This window comes from Pituophis catenifer, unplaced genomic scaffold (genome assembly GCF_029215685.1).
Source record: "Pituophis catenifer annectens isolate HBS135680 unplaced genomic scaffold, rPitCat1.0.hap2 SCAF_4, whole genome shotgun sequence".
Lineage (NCBI taxonomy): Eukaryota > Metazoa > Chordata > Lepidosauria > Squamata > Colubridae > Pituophis > Pituophis catenifer.
In genome coordinates, this window is record NW_027256884.1 from 127,045,532 (window position 1) to 127,064,935 (window position 19,404).

The 19,404-nt window shown below is 45.6% G+C and overlaps 1 protein-coding gene across 1 annotated transcript in view; it reads left to right on the forward strand.

The window, feature by feature from the left end:
- The window catches only part of TENM4 (teneurin transmembrane protein 4), a 326,501-nt gene that overhangs the window by 191,467 nt on the left and 115,630 nt on the right, over positions 1-19,404 (forward strand). Inside the window, 2 exon segments of the mRNA XM_070942973.1 lie at positions 8,797-8,997; positions 19,129-19,314. Of these exon segments, the coding sequence (XP_070799074.1) occupies positions 8,797-8,997; positions 19,129-19,314 (387 nt within the window).

Here is a 19,404-nt window from a genome sequence, read left to right on the forward strand (position 1 = left end):
CCTTCCTTCTTTCCTTCCATCCACCCTTCCTTCCTTCCTTCCTTCCTTCCTTCCTTCCTTCCTTCCTTCCTTCCTTCCTTCCTTCCTTCCTTCCTTTCCTGTATTCCTATTCTATCCTGTTCTGTTCTGTCCTGTATACCTCTTCTCCTCTCCTTTCTTCCTCTCCTCTCCTTTCTTTCCCTCCTCTCCTCTCCTCCTTTCTTCCTCTCATCCCCTCTCCTCTCTTTTCTGTCTTCCTCTCCTCTCCTTTCTTCCTCTCCTCTCCTTTTTTCCTCTCCTTTCCTCTCTTCCTCTCCCCTCTTTTCTTCCTCTCCTCTCCTGTCCTCTCCTTTCTTTCTTTCTTCCTCTCCTCTCCTCTCTTCTTCTCCTTTCCTCTCCCCTCTTTTCTTTCTTCCTCTCCCCTCTTTTCTTTCTTCCTCTCCTCTCCTTTCTTCCTCTCCTCTCTTTTCTTCCTCTCCTCTTCTCCTTTCCTCTCCCCTCTTTTCTTTCTTCCTCTCCCCTCTTTCTTCCTCTCCTCTCCTTTCTTTCTTCCTCTCCTCTCTTCTTCTCCTTTCCTCTCCCCTCTTTTCTTTCTTCCTCTCCCCTCTTTCTTCCTCTCCTCTCTTTTCCTTTCCTCTCCTTTCTTCCTCTCCTCTCATTCCTTTCTCTCCTCTCCTTTCTTCCTCTCCTCTCTTTTCTTTCTCTCCTCTCCTTTTTTCCTCTCCTCTCCTTTCTTCCTCTCCTCTCATTCCTTTCTCTCCTCTCCTTTCTTCCTCTCCTCTCTTTTCTTTTCTTTCTTCCTCTCCTCCCCTTTCTTCCTCTCCTCTCCTGTATACCTATTCTGTTCTGTTCTAATCTGTTCCATTTTCTATTCTATCATAACCTATGTACCCTATACTACACTACACTTTCTTTTCCCCTTTTTTTCTTTTCCTTTCTTAGCTGAGTATGCCAGAGGCGATCCTGTGATTTTACGCCGCTCCACCATGTTGTTGCGATGCCTTCCTTTTACACCACTTCTGGCTCTGTAGTGTTGCTCCTGAAACACCTGGCAACCCTTCCCCCCCCACACACACACCTTTTCCCTCTTCATCAAAATTATGGATGCCCCAATTACTCCAGTCCCCATTGTAACCAGCATTAGACATAATCGATGAACTTAAGTGTGTCTAACCTTGTGTGGGATAACAGCATTTTTCATTTATTTTTATTTTTTTAAGGGCATCCCACGAGACACGATAACACACATCAATCCTGCTGGCGTAGCCTCACCGAAGTTACACAACCCCCCCTCCCCCCGAATACCGAGAGACCTAAGTAGATGAGATATGGAGATGAATAATCAATCAATCCCATCTCTTTCCTTCTCAGCCAGCAGCTTTCGCCAAAGAGAAGCTTTTAAGGCAGCCTGAAATAGCTCCCCTGTCTATCTGCCATTATTTCTCCTTTAGGATAAACCAACCAGGTTTTTCTTTTTTTAAGGTTATCTGAAAGCATTTTCTTTTCTTTTCTTTTTGCAGATGACTAGCCCAGAGTCCCTTGCAGTAAAATTAAAGCCTATGGATTAGACAGGGGTGGGCTTCAAAAATTTTAGCAAAGGGTTCTCTGCCCAGTTGCTGGGTGGCGTGGCCATGGTGGGTGTGGCCTAGTCGGCCACGGTGGGTTGGCGTTTTTGCCCTTCCCGGGCTCCGGAGGCTTTCCTTGAGTCTCCGGGAGGGTGAAAATGGCCTCCCCAGACTCGAGAGGCCCTTTGGAGGCCAGAAACGGGCCTATTTCCGGCCTTCCCGAACTTCCAGTAGGCCCGTTTTTCGCCCTCCCTGAGCCTCTGCACACACCCTGCACTTGCCTGCATCTAAAACAGGCCGCGTGGGGATTCCAGGGAGGGGAGAGGTGGGCAGGGCCAGCCCGGAGTGGGATTTGGGGGTTCTCTGAACTGCACAAAATCTTAGCTAGAGGTTCTCCCGAACTCCTGCAAACCCCCAGTAGCCCACCCCTGGATAGAGTTGACATGAAGGATCCTTGGTGCTCTTTGAGCTTGGTGGTTTTCTTGCATGTTGTTTCATTTTCGGTCTCCCCGGCCTCCAGCAGCACTCTGCCGGCCGAATGGGGCCCGTTTTCAGCCGACAGAGTGCTGCAGGCGGACTGGATTGGACTGGATTACTATTATGCGGCCTCAAGTAAGTGAAAACAAGTAACATCCTATGTTAATACTACAGTTTAATGCCAGGTTTTACATACTGTAGGTCCATTTAATCTACCATCAACCATCCACAATTGACAGCCATTTCTATTTACTATACTGGAAATTTACCTCTGCTGTTAGATCTTGTATTATCATCTTCTTTATGCCATTGTATTTTTATGATTAGCCGAATAATAAAAATACAGTGGTATAAATAGCTTTTCTGCCCGGAAAAGCAATTTACTATTAAACAATGGAGTATAAATTTAGAAATAAAAAGTTTAGTGGAGTATGAAGAATAAGTAATAAATGTTTGCCAGTGATATTGAGTGATATTCTGATATTCTGTTGTGATATTCTGGTAGGAGAGATAGGAAAATGGTTATAGTAAAGAACTGTGGAAAGGAAGAAGAGAAGGGGAAAAAATGCATCTTGAGCCTGTGTCAAACAGCGGCCCTCCAAGGTCAAACACAACCCTGATGCAGCCCTCAATGAAATTGAGTTTGACACTCCTGTATTAGAGGCTGCATACCACTAATGGTATTGAAGGGATGCGGTGGCTCAGTGGCTAAGATGCTAAGCTTGTCGATCGAAAGGTCGGCAGTTCAGTGGTTCGAATCCCTGGTGCCGCGTAACAGGGTGAGCTTCCGTTCCTTGTGCCAGCTTCTGCCAACCTAGCAGTTCGAAAGCAGGTAAAAAATGCAAGTAGAAAAATAGGAACCACCTTTAGTGGGAAGGTCACAGCGTTCCGTGCGCCTTTGGCATTTAGTCATGCTGGCCACATGACCACGGAGACGTCTTCGGACAGCGCTGGCTCTTCGGCTTTGAAACGGAGATGAGCACCGCCCCCTAGAGTCAGGAACAACTAGCACGTATGTGCGAGGGAAATCTTTACCTTTACCTAATAGGGGATATCTTCTCAGTCGGACATTTTGTTTTAATCTTCTCTGCAGACCTCCATGGTTGATGTACTATAGCCATTTCCTCTTCGCTGCCACACCTACAAAACCCTGTTTTCACGCATGGACGGATAGTCCTCGACTTATGATCACAATTGAGCCCAGAATTTCCATTGCTAAGCGAGACGGTTGCTAGATGAGCTTGGTCCCGTTTTACGACTTTTCTCGCCACATTTGTTAGGTGAATCACTGCCGTTCTTAAATCGGTAACCTAGTTGTTACATGAATCTGGCTTCCTCCTTGACTTTCCTTGTCAGAAAGTCGCAAAAGGGTATGATCACGTGACCCCGGGGACACTGCAACCGTCGCAAACACGAGTCAGTTACCAAGCGTCCGAATTTTGATCGCCTGACCATGCTGCAATGGCCGTGTGTAAAACGGTCATAAGTCCCTCTTTTCGGCGCCGTTGTAACTTTGAACAGTCACTAAACAAACGGTTGTAAGTCGAGGATTACCTGTATTCTCTCATTTTAAGGTTGACTGTATTTATGGAAGTGGTAGGGACGCGGTGGTTCAGTGGCTAAGTCGCTGAGCTTGTCGATCGAAAGGTCGGCAGTTCAGCGGTTCGAATCCCTAGTGCCACGTAACGGGGTGAGCTTCCGTTCCTTGTCCCAGCTTCTGCCAACCTAGCAGTTCGAAAGCAGGTAAAAAATGCAAGTAGAAAAATAGGGACCACCTTTGATGGAAGGTAACAGCGTTCCGTGCGCCTTTGGCGTTGAGTCATGCCGGCCACATGACCACGGAGACGTCTTCAGACAGCGCTGACTCTTCGGCTTTGAAACGGAGACGAAAACCTCCTCTTAAAGTCAGGAACGACTAGCACATAGGTGCAAGGGGAACCTTTAGCTTTACCGATTTATGGAAGTATTTTTCAACCCCATTTCACGAGGATTGGCGAAAAGTATGTTTTCTGCTGCATCATCTATTAGTTTTTTTTAAAAAGGCACTTAAGATCCTGAACTTAATTACGATTCTTTCCTGGTTTTGCTATAATTTTATTTACATGTCTTATTTCTCGGTAAGTCTCTTGAGGCAATACAAGCCGAGTCGAGAGCTTTAAATAAATAGAAACCCAACTTTCATTGGCCAGCAGCCCAATTTTTTTAAAAGAAAAGCAGGCAAAGAAGTAAAGCAAAGCTTTTCCACACAACTTGTTGACTGAAGTATCTTTCCCACTGTGCTTGAATCTTTTACACTAGGTGTAAGAGCTGTTCCCCTAAGAGGAAATGAATGCTAAAAGAGTGCATAAAGACCGCTACACGGAACATTTATTCAAGTCTGCCTTTCTCTAAATCCTTCCGTAATGTTGATTTCAAAATATTTTACCAACGTTACGTTTTTTTTTCCTTTGGAGGAGGGACAGAGAATAAAGATTCCCATCTTTTTATTAATTCAGCATGTTTCCAAGTTTGATGGGGCAACTATTCATTTTCTGCAATATTAAGTTTTTAAAACTATTAATCGCACTGTGAGTTTTCCCCTCCCTTGGCTCGTATTTGTAAAAACAAAACCTGAATGAGCCAGAAGTCTCTTTCTTGAAATTTTGAAGGCACTGTCTTTGTTGCACCCAAACCCTATCTTAATTGCCCAGCCAGTCAACAACTAAAAAGCCACACACAACAGGCATCGTGTAAATAGCACACACAGAACAACGCAAAACGCACACTCTGATGAGAGAGAAGTTCCCTGAAGATGGGCTTCCAATAGCTCGGAAGACAAAAACCTTTGACCGACCCAAATTAGATCCTGCAACATTATCCTGGGATACGTATATTCGCCTTAATTCGTAAAAGTCTTAAAGTTGCAAATGTTGGACACCCCTGAGTTAGATCATACAATAGTGGCCAAAATTATGGAAACCTTTTGGGGAAAGTGTATTTTTGCGGTTTGATGGCTAATAACATCATTTTTTTTTTTTTTTTTTTGGAGTTTCAAGATAATCCTATTCCACTGCTGGAATGGCCTGGGAATAGCCCAGATCTTAACCCAATGGAAAATCTATGGAGCCGACTAAAGAAACTGGTTAGTCAGAAGCGACCCAGCAATAAAACCCAGTTAATAGAAGCCACCATTCAATCTTGGTTTCACATTAAAACAGCTGCAGAACTAAAAGACTTGGTTCACACCATGGGAAGACGTTGTAAGGCCGTCATTCATGCTAAAGGTTACCCAACTAAGGATTAATTGACACAGTGATCATTTTTGTATATCTCATTTTTTCTATGGTGATCATTTTTGTATATCTCGTTTTTTCTACGTGTTCCACTTTTCTTCTTTATATTGTAACTGCTATTCTAATAGCAAATCCCTTATAAAAGTTATTGCATTACATTCTTGATTAAATTATCTTTCCATTGATATATAATTGTATGGTACTACTCAAAAAAAAAAAAAAGTGGTGTTATTAGCTAGTTTTAGAAAAAAAACTTTTCCCAAAAGGTTTCCACAATTTTGGCCACTACTGTAGTTTTGGACAGATGCTGAAACCTGGTTCCCCTTTTTGCCCACGTGCAAATCACCAGCCATTATTTTGCACTCTCTTTGCGTAAAGACAAATTTATATATTGTCCAGTTCCGTTCTGTACTTCAGGGCCTACTTAAATTATTATCTGTTTTGGCTGTCCGAATTGTCTGGATTTTGTGATCAAGAATAAAAGCTTGCTGTGCCCACTCTCACCTCAGTTTTAGGAAGTTTAGTCATGTTCCTCCTGATTTGTCTTTTTTTTTTTTTTTGCCCCTGAAATAAAAAGTGTTTTTGTTCCTGACATCCTTTCCATTGGCTTTTACCCATCCTTAGAGGTCTGTCTGATGCTGCAAATTTAGAGCCCCGTTCCTGGGTGTTTCTTCAGCGCCATTCCCACAATGAATAAAAGCCACAAGAAGTTTTAGGAGCCCCCATTCAATTTAGTTGGCTTGGCACTCATATATTCCCAGTGGATTGTGCCAACGGTCGTAGCTTCTGCTGTTCGGCACCACCATCATCCATTCATGGAAAGAAGTCCAAAAATTGGATCTTTCAGGGCTGAGCCATGAAGCTCAGTAGCAGGATTTTGAAGTATATTATTCTCTTTGAAGAAAAAGGTGGAGAGAACCACAGAGAGTGGGAGGGAGAGATGAAAGTATTTGCAACAAAGAAAAGAATGAGAAGGAGGGAGGGAAGGAAGGGAGGGAGGGAGGAAGGAAGGAAGAAGGAAGGAAGGAAAGAAGGAAGGAAGGAAGGAAAAAGGCAAGTAGTAAGTAGTTAGGAAAGAAAAGGAAGGAATGGAAAGGAAGGAAGGAAGGAAGAGGGGAGCAGAGAAGAGAACAGGGAAGAAAGGAAGGAAAAGAGAAGGAAGGTAGGAAGAGGAAAGAAAGAAGGAAAGGAAGGAAAGAAGGAAAGATAGAGAAAGAAAGAGGGAAAGAAGGAAGGAATAAAAGAAACAGAAAGGGAAGGAAGGAAAAAGAAGGAAAGAAAAAAAATGGAACAGGAAAGAAAGAAAGAAAGAAAATAAGTTAGGAAAGGAAAAGAAGGAATAGGAAGGAAGGAAAAAGGAAGAGGGAAGGAAAGAAAGAGAGGGAAAGAAAGAAGGAAAGAAAGGGAAGGAATGAAAGAAAAAGAAGGAAAGAAAATGGAACAGGAGGGAAAGAAGGAAGGCAGGGGAAGGAAGGAGGGAAAAGAAAGAAAGAAAAAAGATTGTTAGATGGATGTAGATGAATGGATAGAGAGATAGATAGATGATAGAAAGATAGAGATAGATAGATGATAGAGATAGATAGATGGATGGATGGATGGATGGATAGATAGATAGATAGATAGATAGATAGATAGATAGATGATGGATGAAGAGAGAGAGATCTCAGAACTCTTGCCAAGGTGCAGAGCGTCTAAGCAATCGGAGCCAGCGAGGGCAAGAATTAAAGCCGCCATTGTACAGGCCGCCTCGTGAAAAGGCTCGTTTGGACATGAAAAATGGCCCTGGCTTTATGATGAATGGCGTGTCCTAACCTGCACACGCCTCCCTCTCCTCCGGCCCCGCGTTAACGCTGAGCTAGCAGAGCGTTCTGCCTTCTGTGATGGAGACCCCCTCACAACTCCCTTTTCCCCTCCGTGGGCCTTCTTCGGCGGGAATGATTAATTGCCTCACGGTAGCCCCTTGTCACTTATCCGGCAATCTTTGTTCTCCACGACTGAACCATCTGCTAAGCACTTCGGGGACCAGCAGTTCGCTTCCAACTCTTTTTCCCTCTTTGCTCCTTGATTTTGGGAGGGGGGGGGAGGGAAAGGGGGGTGGGAAGCTGCCAGGCCTCTAAATGGATGCCCTCCCCGTTCACACGTTCATAGTGCCAGAGATTGATAAAGCCAGCCTCCTTGCCTCGCCGACGGTCCTAAGAGAGGGGAAGAGATAGTTGGCACATTAATGATACCTCTCCATGCCTCTCCGGAGAGCCTCAACGGCCCATCTGCAGAAGGAAAGCAATAGCAACAGCACTTAGACTTATATACCGCTTCGCAGTACTTTCCAGCCCTCTCTGAGCGGTTTAAGAGAGTCAGCGTATTGCCCTCAACAATCTGGGTCTTCATTTTACCGACCTCGGAAGGATGGAAGGCTGAGTTAACCTTGAGCTGGTCAGGATCGAACTCCTGGCAGTGAGCTGAATTAGTTTGCAGTTCTGCATTCTAACTACTATGCAACCCTGGCTTGCTCCTTTCCCTGTCCTGTCCTGTCCTGTCCTGTCCTGTCCTGTCCTGTCCTTCCCCGCCTTCCATTCCTTTCTACCTTTACTTTCTTCCTTCATTTTTTCCCTTTTTTCCCGTCATTCTTCTTTCCTTTCCTTCCCTTCCCTTCCCTTCTCTTCTCTTCCCTTCCCTTCCCTTCCTTTCTACCTTTACTTTCTTCCTTCATTTTCCCCCCTTTTTCCCTTCCTCCTTCTTTCCTTTCCTTTCCTTCCCTTCCCTTCTCTTCTCTTCTCTTTCCCTCATTCCTTTCTACCTTTACTTTCTTCCTTCATTTTTTCCCTTTCTTTTCCCCTCCCTCTTTCCTTTCCTTCCCTTCCCTTCTCTTCATTCCTTTCTACCTTTACTTTCTTCCTTCATTTTTTTCCTGCAGTGATTCACTTGACAAATGTGGCAAGAAAAGTCGTAGATAGAGCAAACTCACTTAACAAATTTCTCACTTAACGACATGAACTTTTCCATTCAACTGTGGTCGTAAGTTGAGCACCGCCTGTATTTAATATCCTATTTTGATTTATGTTGATTGCTTATTTAGTATCCTATGGCTATTGCTGAGTGTTGTATCTTACGATTTATGACGAAGATCATAAATCATAAGATTTATGATTTTATGGTTATAATCATGATTTATCACTTGTTGCTTGTATGTACACTGAGAGCTTATGCACCGGAGACAAATTCCTTGTGTGCCCAATCACACTTGGCCAATAAAGAATTCTGTTCTGTTCTGTTCTGTTCTGTTCTGTTCTGTTCTGTTCTACTCTACTCTACTCTACTCTACTCTACTCTACTCTACTCTACTCTACTCTACTCTACTCTACTCTCTATTCTCTATTCTAAATTACAGAAACTTGGATGTACACTGAGAGCTTATGAACCGGAGAAAAATTCCTTGTGTGCCCAATCACACTTTGCCAATAAAGAATTCTAATTCATGTTTCTACATTTTCCTTGCTTTGCAGTGGACTGTATGGACCCCACCTGCTCAGGACGTGGTGTCTGTGTGAGAGGAGAATGCCACTGTTCCGTGGGCTGGGGAGGGGCCAACTGTGAGACCCCAAGAGCCACTTGTCTGGATCAGTGTTCGGGCCACGGAACTTATCTGTCTGAAACCAGTCTCTGCACTTGTGATCCCAACTGGACTGGGCACGACTGTTCCACAGGTAATTGCACCTATCAATTTACTTTCGTTGAACCTTTGCATGTCAATTTGGTTGTAGAATGATCGTCTACGATCTTGTAGATCTCCCCGATCCTGAGTTCCCACAAGGTAGGTCTGTTGTGATCCACGTTTGGGATGAAATGGATATTTATTTATTTTATTTATTATTGCGATTTATATGCCGCCTTTCTCCCTAGGGACTCAAGGCGGCTTACAAAATGACAAATTCCAATACAAATCACAATGAAATAATTAAAATCAACAACCCTATTAAAAACAGTTTAAAATTATGGCAGTGTATCCCCAATCGGATCAGTTGAGTTGACAAAAGAGCCACGTCTTCAGCTCGCAACGGAAGGAAAGAAGGTTGGGGGCTGTCCTGAGCTCGGTGGGCAATCCATTCCAGAGGGTCGGGGCTCCCACAGAGAACGCCCTCCTCCTGGGGGCCGTCAGCCGACATTGTTTGGCCAATGGCACCCTGAGGAGGCCGACTCTGTGAGAGCGCACAGGACGTTGGGAGAGCGGCTGGAGATGGTCCTGCAAGTATCCCGGGCCTAAGCCATGAAGGGCTTTATAGGTGAGCACCAGCACCTTGAAATGTATCCGGAGCGCCACCGGCAGCCAGTGCAGCTCACGCAGGAGAGGTGTTACACGGGAGTATCTAGACGCCCCCGTAACTACCCGCGCGGCTGCGTTCTGGACTAGCTGGAGCCTCCGGACGCATCCCAAGGGCAGCCCCATGTAGAGGGTGTTACAGTAGTCTAACCTAGAGGTAACGAGGGCATGAGTGACCGTGGCGAGGGCATCCCGGTCTAGAAAAAGGCGCAACTGGCGCACAAGACGCACCTGTGCGAAGGCCCCCCTGGTTATGGCCGTCAGATGGTCCTCTAAGGACAGCCGAGAATCCAGGAGGACACCCAAGTTGCGGATATGAATTGCAAGTGGCTGTTTTCTTAAATTTTGTCTAGTGGGTGGCAGTGGCTGCCATACAGTACTGCAGGCAAGCTCTGTCCACTGCCAGGGGTTTGATCCTGATCAGATCAAAGTTGACTCACTAACCCAGAGGTGTCAAACTCGATTTCATTGAGGGCCACATCAGGGTTGTGTTTGACCTCGGGGGGCCAAGGTGGCCATGGCCAGCTTCATGTCACTGGTGTTGGGGGGGGGGGGTCTGTGGCCCGAGTGCTCTGCCAGTGAAAACAGGCTCCTGAGCTCTGTTTTCGGCTGCAATGGCCTCCTGCAACCCTCTGCTAGCGTGTGGCCCTCCTGAGTTCCGTTTTCGGCCATGACAGCCTCCTGCAGCCCTCTGCCAGTGAAAACGGAACCCCCCCCCCAGCTCCATTTTTGCTGGCAGAGAGCTACAGGAAGCTGTCGTGGCCGAAAACGGAGCTCAGGAGGCCCGCACACGGTCCCCATGAACTCCGTTTTCGCTAGCAGAGGCACAACAGGCCGGACCTTCACTGTTTCCAGGATGGCCCTATCTGTTCTGTCCCCGTCCCCACACACACACACACACAAACAGCCAGCCGGGGGTTAAAGAAGTACTCGGCACACACAAGGTTCGTTATCAGGAACTTGGCAGCAATATGATAACCGTCTGCCAAGTGCTTTACTACAAGAAGAGGGAGTGTTCCTCCACCAGATAACACCAATGAATACACACGGTTTTCAAAACAGTCCAGCTCAAACATGAAACCTTCAGCAGATTAGGCATTGTACAAAGTGACTAGCCAGAAGTCAGCTTTGTCCGTCACAGAGTCTAAGTGGCCACCACACTCTCTTATATAGCCTGTGGGGTGTGGTCCAGTGACTCAGCTTAATCCGTGGCACGCCTCCTCATCTGCTACAAACGTTTATCTCGCCTTCGTTGGCGTGGATCCAGGAACGACTTATCACCCTCATCGCTGTCATCGGAGACACCTGGCTCCTGGCCAATCTCCTCTCCCTCGGCAGACACCTGAGGCATTGCCAGAGAGGAGGGGCCTGGAGAGGGAGGCCTGGCCGGCTCCTCTCCTTCATGTTCGGAGCCTTCTTCCTCCGATAAGATGGGCTCGGGGATCGGAGCCACAACACTATCGGCCAGATCTAAGCACCCCATGGGCCAGATCTGGCCTGCGAGCCTTGAGTTTGACACAGTGATGAAATCCAAATTTTTTTACTACCGGTTCTGTGGGCGTGGCTTGGTGGGCGTGATGTGGCTTGGTGGGCGTGGCAGGGGAAAATTCTGCAAAATCTCTATTCCTACCCCACTCTGGGGCCAGCCAGAAGTGGTATTTGCTGGTTCTCCGAACTACTCAAAGTTTCCACTACCGGTTCTCCAGAACCTGTCAGAACCTGCTGGATTTCACCTCTGGTTTGACACCCCTGGACTAACCCTTCTGGAGGACAGAAGGAAAAGGGAGGACACGCTTGAAACCTTTAAACATACGAAGGATGTGAATAGGGTTCTAGAAGGCAATATTTTCAACATGAAGCCAAAATCAAGAAGACGGGGCCATAACCTCAAACCGACAGGAGGGACATTCAAAAGTCACATCAGAAAATATTCCTTCACAGGAAGAGTAAGGTGGAAGTTCGGAACCAACTTCCAGTGGAGGTAGTGGCTCAGTCATCCGTACAAGTAGTCCTCAACTTACAACGTTCTGTTTAGTGACTGTTCAAAGTTCCGGTGGTACCAAAAGAAGCGCCTTATGACCATTTTTTCACAACAACTGTTGTAGCATCCCCAGGGTCACGTCATCAAAATTCAGATGCTTGGCAACGGGTTCCTATTTATGACGGTTGCAGCGTCCCGGGGTTATGCAATCGTCCTTTGCGACCTCCCGACAAGCAAAGTCAACAGGGAAGGCAGGTTCACTTAACAACCAGATTACAATTGCTGTGATTCACTTAACAACCGTGGCAAGAAAAGTTGTAAAGTGGGGGCAAAACTCACTTAAGAACTGTCCGGCTTAGCAACCGAAATTGGTTTGCTTGGGATAAACACACGTCCATCATCCAACAAAAATTAAAATGATAAAAAAAAAACTCGATAGATCACTAGGTCTTTTTCTTCTGTCACCTTTTGTTGTGGCCCGTCGTCCGCCAGCCCCTCCATCAACCGAATCAGAGGAGGAGGAGGGGGTGTGGGAGTCAGGGTCAGCATCAAAGCAACCAGAGAGCTCCGAGGGGGAAGAGGGAATGGAGCTGGCAGAGAGAGAGAGAGAGAGAGAGAGAGAGAGACGGAGGTGGAGCCTGGGCCATCCGTCAGCCCTCAGACGGAGAGTCAACAGCCCCCAGGTCTGGAGGTGGCTGATGAGGAAGAGGAGGAACAGCTGAGTCCAGTGCCTGATGCACGATGCACAGAAGGCAGAGGAGAGGAGAGCAGTGGAAATCTATGGGCCGGTCCTTGGGACGGAAGATCCACTGCTGCTAACGAAGCCCCACCCTAGCTCTGGGGATAAAAAGCAGGGGGCGAAGATGAATAGATGTGGCAGACAACTATTCATCTTCCGACCGGCCGGACTTGTTATCCTGCTGTGAGAGAGAGAAACTGCTTGCCAGGACTGCTGGAGCTCCTCATAAAGGAATCATTGAGTTAACTTCAGAGGGTTTGTTGTGTTTGGGAGCCAGGTCAGAACAGAAAGAAAGAAAGAAAGAAAAGAGGAAAGAAAGAAAGAAAGAAAGAAAGAAAGGAAGGAAGGAAGGAAGGAAGGAAGGAAGGAAGGAAGGAAGGAAGGAAGGAAGAAAGAAAGAAAGAAAGAAAGAAAGAAAGAAAGAAAGAAAGAAAGAAAGAAAGAAAGAAAGAAAGAAAGAAAGAATGAATGAATGAATGAATGAATGAATGAATGAGTTGTGACCTGTCGGCCGCCAGCCCTTCCAGCAGCTGAAACAGATGAGGAAGAGGAGGCATGGGAGTCAGGATCAGCATCAAGGCAACCTGAGAGCTCCAAGGGGGAAGGGTTTAGGGTTAGGGTTAGGGTTAGGGTTAGGGCACAGAGAGAGAGAGAGAGAGGCGGAGCCTGGGCCATCCATCAGCCCTCAGATGGAGTCAACAGCCCCCAGGTCTGGAGGTGGCTGATGAGGAAGAGGAGGAACAGCTGGGTCCAGTGCCTGACGCACAGATGCACAGAAGGCAGAGGAGAGGAGAGCAGTGGAAATCTATGTGCCGGTCCTTGGGATGGAAGAGCAACTGCTACTAGCGAAGCCCCACCCTACCTCTGGGGATAAAAGGCAGGGGGAAAAGATGAATAGATGTGGCAGACAATTACTCGTCTTCCGGCCGGACGGCCTTGTTAGTCTGCCGTGAGAGAGAAACTTTTTGCCGGGGCTGCTGGCGCTCCTAATAAAGGAATATTTTGAGTTCACTTCAGAGGGTTTGTCGTGTTCGAGGAGCTCAGGATACCTTTGTATGTTTTTACGGAGGCTAAAAAGAAGCTTTAAAAAAAAAAAAAAAAAAAAGTCCCAAACAACAAAGCAACCAACTCGTTTCTCTATGGCTGCAAGAAACGTTATTCAAGCGCTCGTTCAGGTTTGACCCGAAGGCGAATTTACCTTTTTAGTGAAATAGCGCACAAATTCATCTTTCGGAGTTTGAAGTTGACTTGGAGAAATGAGGGAGAGTTTACCAATCACCTTAGCGGAGGCTTTTGGCCAGGAGGCACAAAACAATAATAATGTTAACCTCAGAAGTAGCTCCATGAAGGATGAAGTCTGAAGAGCACAAGGGTTGGGTGTAATTGTGTGTGGCTCGCGAAAAGCGAGCAGAGGTGTCGGTGATTGTTGCAAATGCAGAGCGGGGAAAAGGCGATGTTTTGATTTGTGACCTCGGGTAGGTTAGAGCAGGGGTGAAATCCAGCAGGTTCTGGCGAACCGGTAGCGGAAATTTTAAGTAGTTCGAAGAACTGGCAAACACCACCTCTGGCTGGCACCAAAATGGGGATTTTGCAGTATCCTTCTCTTGGAGTGGGGTGGGTAGGAATGGAGATTTTGCAGTATCCTTTCCCCTGCCACACTCACCAAGCCACACCACACCACGCCCACCAAGCCACGTTCACAGAACCGGTAGTAAAATAATTTGGATTTCACCACTGGGTTAGGGGTAATTTGTCATACACGGGAGTGAAGAAATAGTGTGCGCATTAATTTACAAGGAAGGACCAGCCTCCAGAGAAATTGTCTGCATTCAAAAATAACATCCACTCACAATTATAGGCCTGGAGTTTAGGATGCTAATTTTCGCACTGAGCAAAAAATATTAATCATCCTGTAAGAACGGTTACAGGAACCGGGCATGGCTAGTCTAGTGAAGAGAAGGACCAGGGGAGACATGAGAGCATCTTCCAATATTATTTGAGGGGCTGCCACAGAGAGGAGGGGGTCAATCTATTTTCCAAAGCACCCGAAGGTCAGGCAAGGAATAATGGATGGAAACTGAACAAGGAGAGATTCAACCTGGAAATAAGGAGAAATTGTCTTAACAGTGAGAACGATCAACCTATGGAATGGAAATTGCCTTCAGAAGTTCATCACTGGAGGCTTTCAAGAAGAGACTGGACTGCCATCTGTCAGAGATGGTGTAGGGTCTCCTGCTTGGATAGGGGGTTGGACTAGATGACCTACAAGGTCCCTTCCAACTCTGTTTATCTGTATCCCTCTTCAACCTCTCGCAAAGCTTTAAAATAAAGTTGTAAGGTTGAGCTGAGGTATTTTGTCCCCTTTAAAGTCCACCATGATGACAAAGAATAGCAGCATTCGTGAACAAAAAGATAAGAGCATCTGAAAGTTTTCTGGAAATCACAGGTAGTTCTCGACTTACGGCCATAATAACCGAATCGTAATCATAACTTTGAATCTGGGTGGTTAAATACAGGAAGTCCCTGACTTAACGTCCACAATTAGGGCTAGAATTTCCATTGCAGTTGTTAAGTAAGACGTAGCTGATTTTATGACTTCTTTGCAATGGTTGTTAAGTGAATCGCATATTTATGACGGTTGCAGCGTCCCGGGGTCATGTGATCACTGATTTCATTCTCCAACACCCCCTCCAGGCCTTTCAGCATCCTCCCCAAAATTAGGAAGGCCAATGACTCCATGAACCTTACAGTTTCATGACTTAAAAGAGAAGTGACCACCCGACTGGATTGAATCACTGTATTAGGACTCCTTCAGTGACAAATCCACAACAGTTTTTGTCTGTCCATCTATCTATGAAGTCAAGTACCATGGAATCCTTCCTTCCTTCCTTCCTTCCTTCCTTCCTTCCTTCCTTCCTTCCTTCCTTCCTCCCTCCCTCCCTCCCTCCCTCCCTCCCTCCCTTCCTTCCTTCCTCTCATCCACCTATCCACCTACTCATCTCTCTCTCTTTCTCATCATCCATCTTTCCCCGTCTGTCCATCTGTTTGTCTGTTTGTCTGTCTGTCTCTCTCTCTCTCTCTCTATCCATCCCTATCTATTTATCAACTACAGTATATCCATCCCTATCCATCCATCCATCCATCCATCTATCTATCTATCTATCTATCTATCTATCTATCTATCTATCTATCTATCTATCTATCATCTATCATCTATCATCTGTATCCATCCCTATCCATCCATCTATCTATAATCTATCTATCTATCATCTATCCAGCCAGCCATCTATCATCTATCTATCTATCTATCTATCTATCTATCTATTCATCTATATCTATCTATCTATCTATCTATCTATCTATCTATCTATCTATCTAATCTATCTGTCTATCTAATCTATCTATTTATCATCTATATCCATCCCTATCCTTATCCCTCTCTCCCTCCCTCCCTCCTTCCCTCCATCCATCCATCTATATTTATCCATCCATCCAGTGATGGGATTCAGCCAGTTCGCACCACTTCGGGAGAACTGGTTGTTAACTTTCTGAGCAGTTTGGCAAACTGGTTGTTAGAAGAAATCATTAGGGCAGAGAACCGGTTGTTAAATTACTTGAATCCCACCACTGCATCCATCTATCCATCCATTTATCATCTATCAATCATTTATATTATCTATCTATCTGTTCCTTCTGGCTGACATTATTTGTAGGGGTTTATTGTTGGATCTTATAACTCTTCTATATGACAAACCAACCAGAATCATTTGGAGTTGTGGGGAGGAGGGGATTAGAAATTTGAAAGACAAATAAAGAAATATGTACATCAATAAAACAGGTAAATCTTCTCTGTCCTTCCTAAAATGCTTCAGCATTACAGAATGGGTGTTTTTGTTTTTTCCTGAATAGAACAAAAACTCAGGAAAGAAGGAAGGGAGGAGAGTGAGAGGAAGGAAGGAAGGAAGGAAAGTGTGAGAGTACATGAAAGAAAGGAAGGAAAAGTATTAAGGAAGGAAAGGGAAGAGTGAGAGTAAGTAAAAGGAAGGAAGGAAGGAAAGAGTGAGAGTACATGAAAGAAAGGAAGGAAAAGTAGGAAGGAAGGAAAGGGAAGAGTGAGAGTAAATAAAAGGAAGGAAGGAAAGAGTGGGAGTACATGAAAGGAAGGAAAAGTATTAAGGAAGGAAAGGGAAGAGTGAGAGTAAATAAAAGGAAGGAAGGAAGGAAGGAAAGAGTGAGAGTACATGAAAGGAAGGAAGGAAAAGTAGGAAGGAAGTGAAGGGAAGAGTGAGAGTAAATAAAAGGAAGGAAAGAGTGAGAGTACATGAAAGGAAGGAAGGAAAAGTAGGAAGGAAGGGAAGGGAAGAGTGAGAGTAAATAAAAGGAAGGAAGGAAAGAGTGAGAGTACATGAAAAGAAGGAAGGAAAAGTAGGAAAGAAAGAAAGGGAAGAGTGAGAGTAAATAAAAGGAAGGAAGGAAGGAAAGAAAGAGTGAGAGTACATGAAAGGAAGGAAGAGTAGGAAGGAAGGGAAGGGAAGAGTGAGAGTAAATAAAAGGAAGGAAGGAAAGAGTGAGAGTACATGAAAAGAAGGAAGGAAAAGTAGGAAAGAAAGAAAGGGAAGAGTGAGAGTAAATAAAAGGAAGGAAGGAAGGAAGGAAAGAAAGAGTGAGAGTACATGAAAGGAAGGAAGAGTAGGAAGGGAAGGGAAGAGTGAGAGTAAATAAAAGGAAGGAAGGAAAGAGTGAGAGTACATGAAAGGAAGGAAGGAAAAGTAGGAAGGAAGGGAAGGGAAGAGTGAGAGTAAATAAAAGGAAGGAAGGAAGGAAAGTGTGAGAGTACATGAAAGGAAGGAAGGAAAAGTAGGAAGGACAGAAAGGGAAGAGTGAGAGTAAATAAAAAAGGGAAGGAAAATCAGGAAGGACGGAAAGGGAAGAAAGAAAGGGAAGAGTGAGAGTAATTGGATGAAGGAAGGAAGGAAAGGAAGGAAGGAAGGAAGGAAGGAAGGAAGGAAGGAAGGAAGGAAGGAAGGAAGGAAGGATTCCATAGTTCTTGAATTGGTAGGCAGGTAGATGGACAGACAGAAACTATTGTGGATTTCCCGGTGCAGCTCACCGTCTGGCTGGTGCAATTTGACTTCAGCTTTCTCAGAGGCAGGCAGTACTCTCGGAGGCCTGTGCCCTGCGTGTATCCTAGAGAGAACACCGCATTTCAAAGCTCTCCCAAACATTTCGGAGGCCAAATAAAGCCTCTTTTGTGAACAGTTCACAATGCAGCCCACAAAGAGGAAAAGCAACGTTCCCAAACGCCCCCAGATCTGTAACCAAGAGCGATATAACCCACCGCAAATAGACTTTGCCGGCGACACTTAACTTTATTTTTCAGGCGATTTAAGCGGCCGGTTGTGGGTTTTTTTGTTCTTTTTTTTTTTTTTACACTCAACTAGTTTTTAATTAAAAAGTGACTTTTGTTCCTTTAACTCTGAAAGAGCCCTTTTGGATTCAGCCGGGTCGGCCAAAGCCACGGGGGTGTATTTGTGTGTGTCTGTGTGTGATCGTATTAGAAAGTTTTAAAAAGGAGTTTCAAGCACCAATGGATCCCACCAAACCATGTCCATCTCCTTTTTCCCCTCTCCTTTGTAATCTGCTTATTAGATTCTTAATGTCAAAAAGGGATTTAGTCTCGGGAGCCACGAGAATCCCTTTCATTTCCCCCCATCAGGATAAGTTAGTGGAGTGTGGCTTGCTTATTTTATTTTATTTATATATATATATATGTAACAATGACCTTCTGGTCATCTCTTTCACCCCGATCCCTTTTCTTTTTTTTTATTTTAATTTGATTTATATGCCGCCCTTCTCCGGAGACTCAGGGCGGCTTACAATGCGTTAAGCCGCCCTTACAATGCGTCTTCCTTCCTTCCTTGTAGTCTCTTTCCCTTCCTTCCCTCCTTCCTTCCTTCCTTCCTTGCAGTCTTTCCCTTCCTTCCCTCCTTCCCTCCCTCCCTACTTCCTTCCTTCCTTCCTTCCTTTTTTTTTTTTTATTTGATTTGTATGCCGCCCTTCTCCGGAGACTCAGGGCGGCTTACAATGCGTTAAGCCGCCCTTACAATGCATCTTCCTTCCTTCCTTGTAGTCTCTTTCCCTTCCTTCCCTCCTTCCTTCCTTCCTTCCTTCCTTGCAGTCTCTTTCCCTTCCTTCCCTCCTTCCCTCCCTCCCTACTTCCTTCCTTCCTTCCTTCCTTTTTTTTTTTTTATTTGATTTATATGCCACCCTTCTCCGGAGACTCAGGGCGGCTTACAATGCGTTAAGCCGCCCTTACAATGCATCTTCCTTCCTTCCTTGTAGTCTCTTTCCCTTCCTTCCCTCCTTCCTTCCTTCCTTCCTTCCTTGCAGTCTCTTTCCCTTCCTTCCCTCCTTCCCTCCCTCCCTACTTCCTTCCTTCCTTCCTTCCTTTTTTTTTTTTATTTGATTTATATGCCACCCTTCTCCGGAGACTCAGGGCGGCTTACAATGCGTTAAGCAATAGCCTTCATACTTGTGTATATTTATACAAAGTCAGCTTATTGCCCCCCACAAACTGGGTCCTCAATTTACCTACCTTTGAAAGGATGGAAGGCTGACTCAACCTTGAGCCTGGTGAGATTCGAACTTACAGTAATTGGAGGCAGCTGTGTTAATAACAGGGTGCTTTAGACCACTGTACTACCAAGGCCCTACTTTTCTACCCCACTGCCCCTCCACCTGACCCCCTGTTCCTTTTTTTTTTATCCTTTTTTTTTTTTAATGTTCTCCTCCTGCAGAGATCTGCGCGGCCGACTGTGGGGTCCACGGCACCTGCGTTGGGGGAGCCTGCCGCTGCGAAGAGGGCTGGATGGGGGCGGCTTGCGACCAGCGAGCGTGTCACCCGCGCTGCAACGAACACGGGACCTGTCGGGACGGCAAGTGTGAATGCAGCCCCGGCTGGAACGGAGAACATTGCACCATCGGTAAGGGGAAAAGTTTGGCAAGAAAGTGTAGTTGGGAAAGGGACCGCCGGCGAATGGAGAGTGTATGGTGGACAGAGCATGCTTAACGGA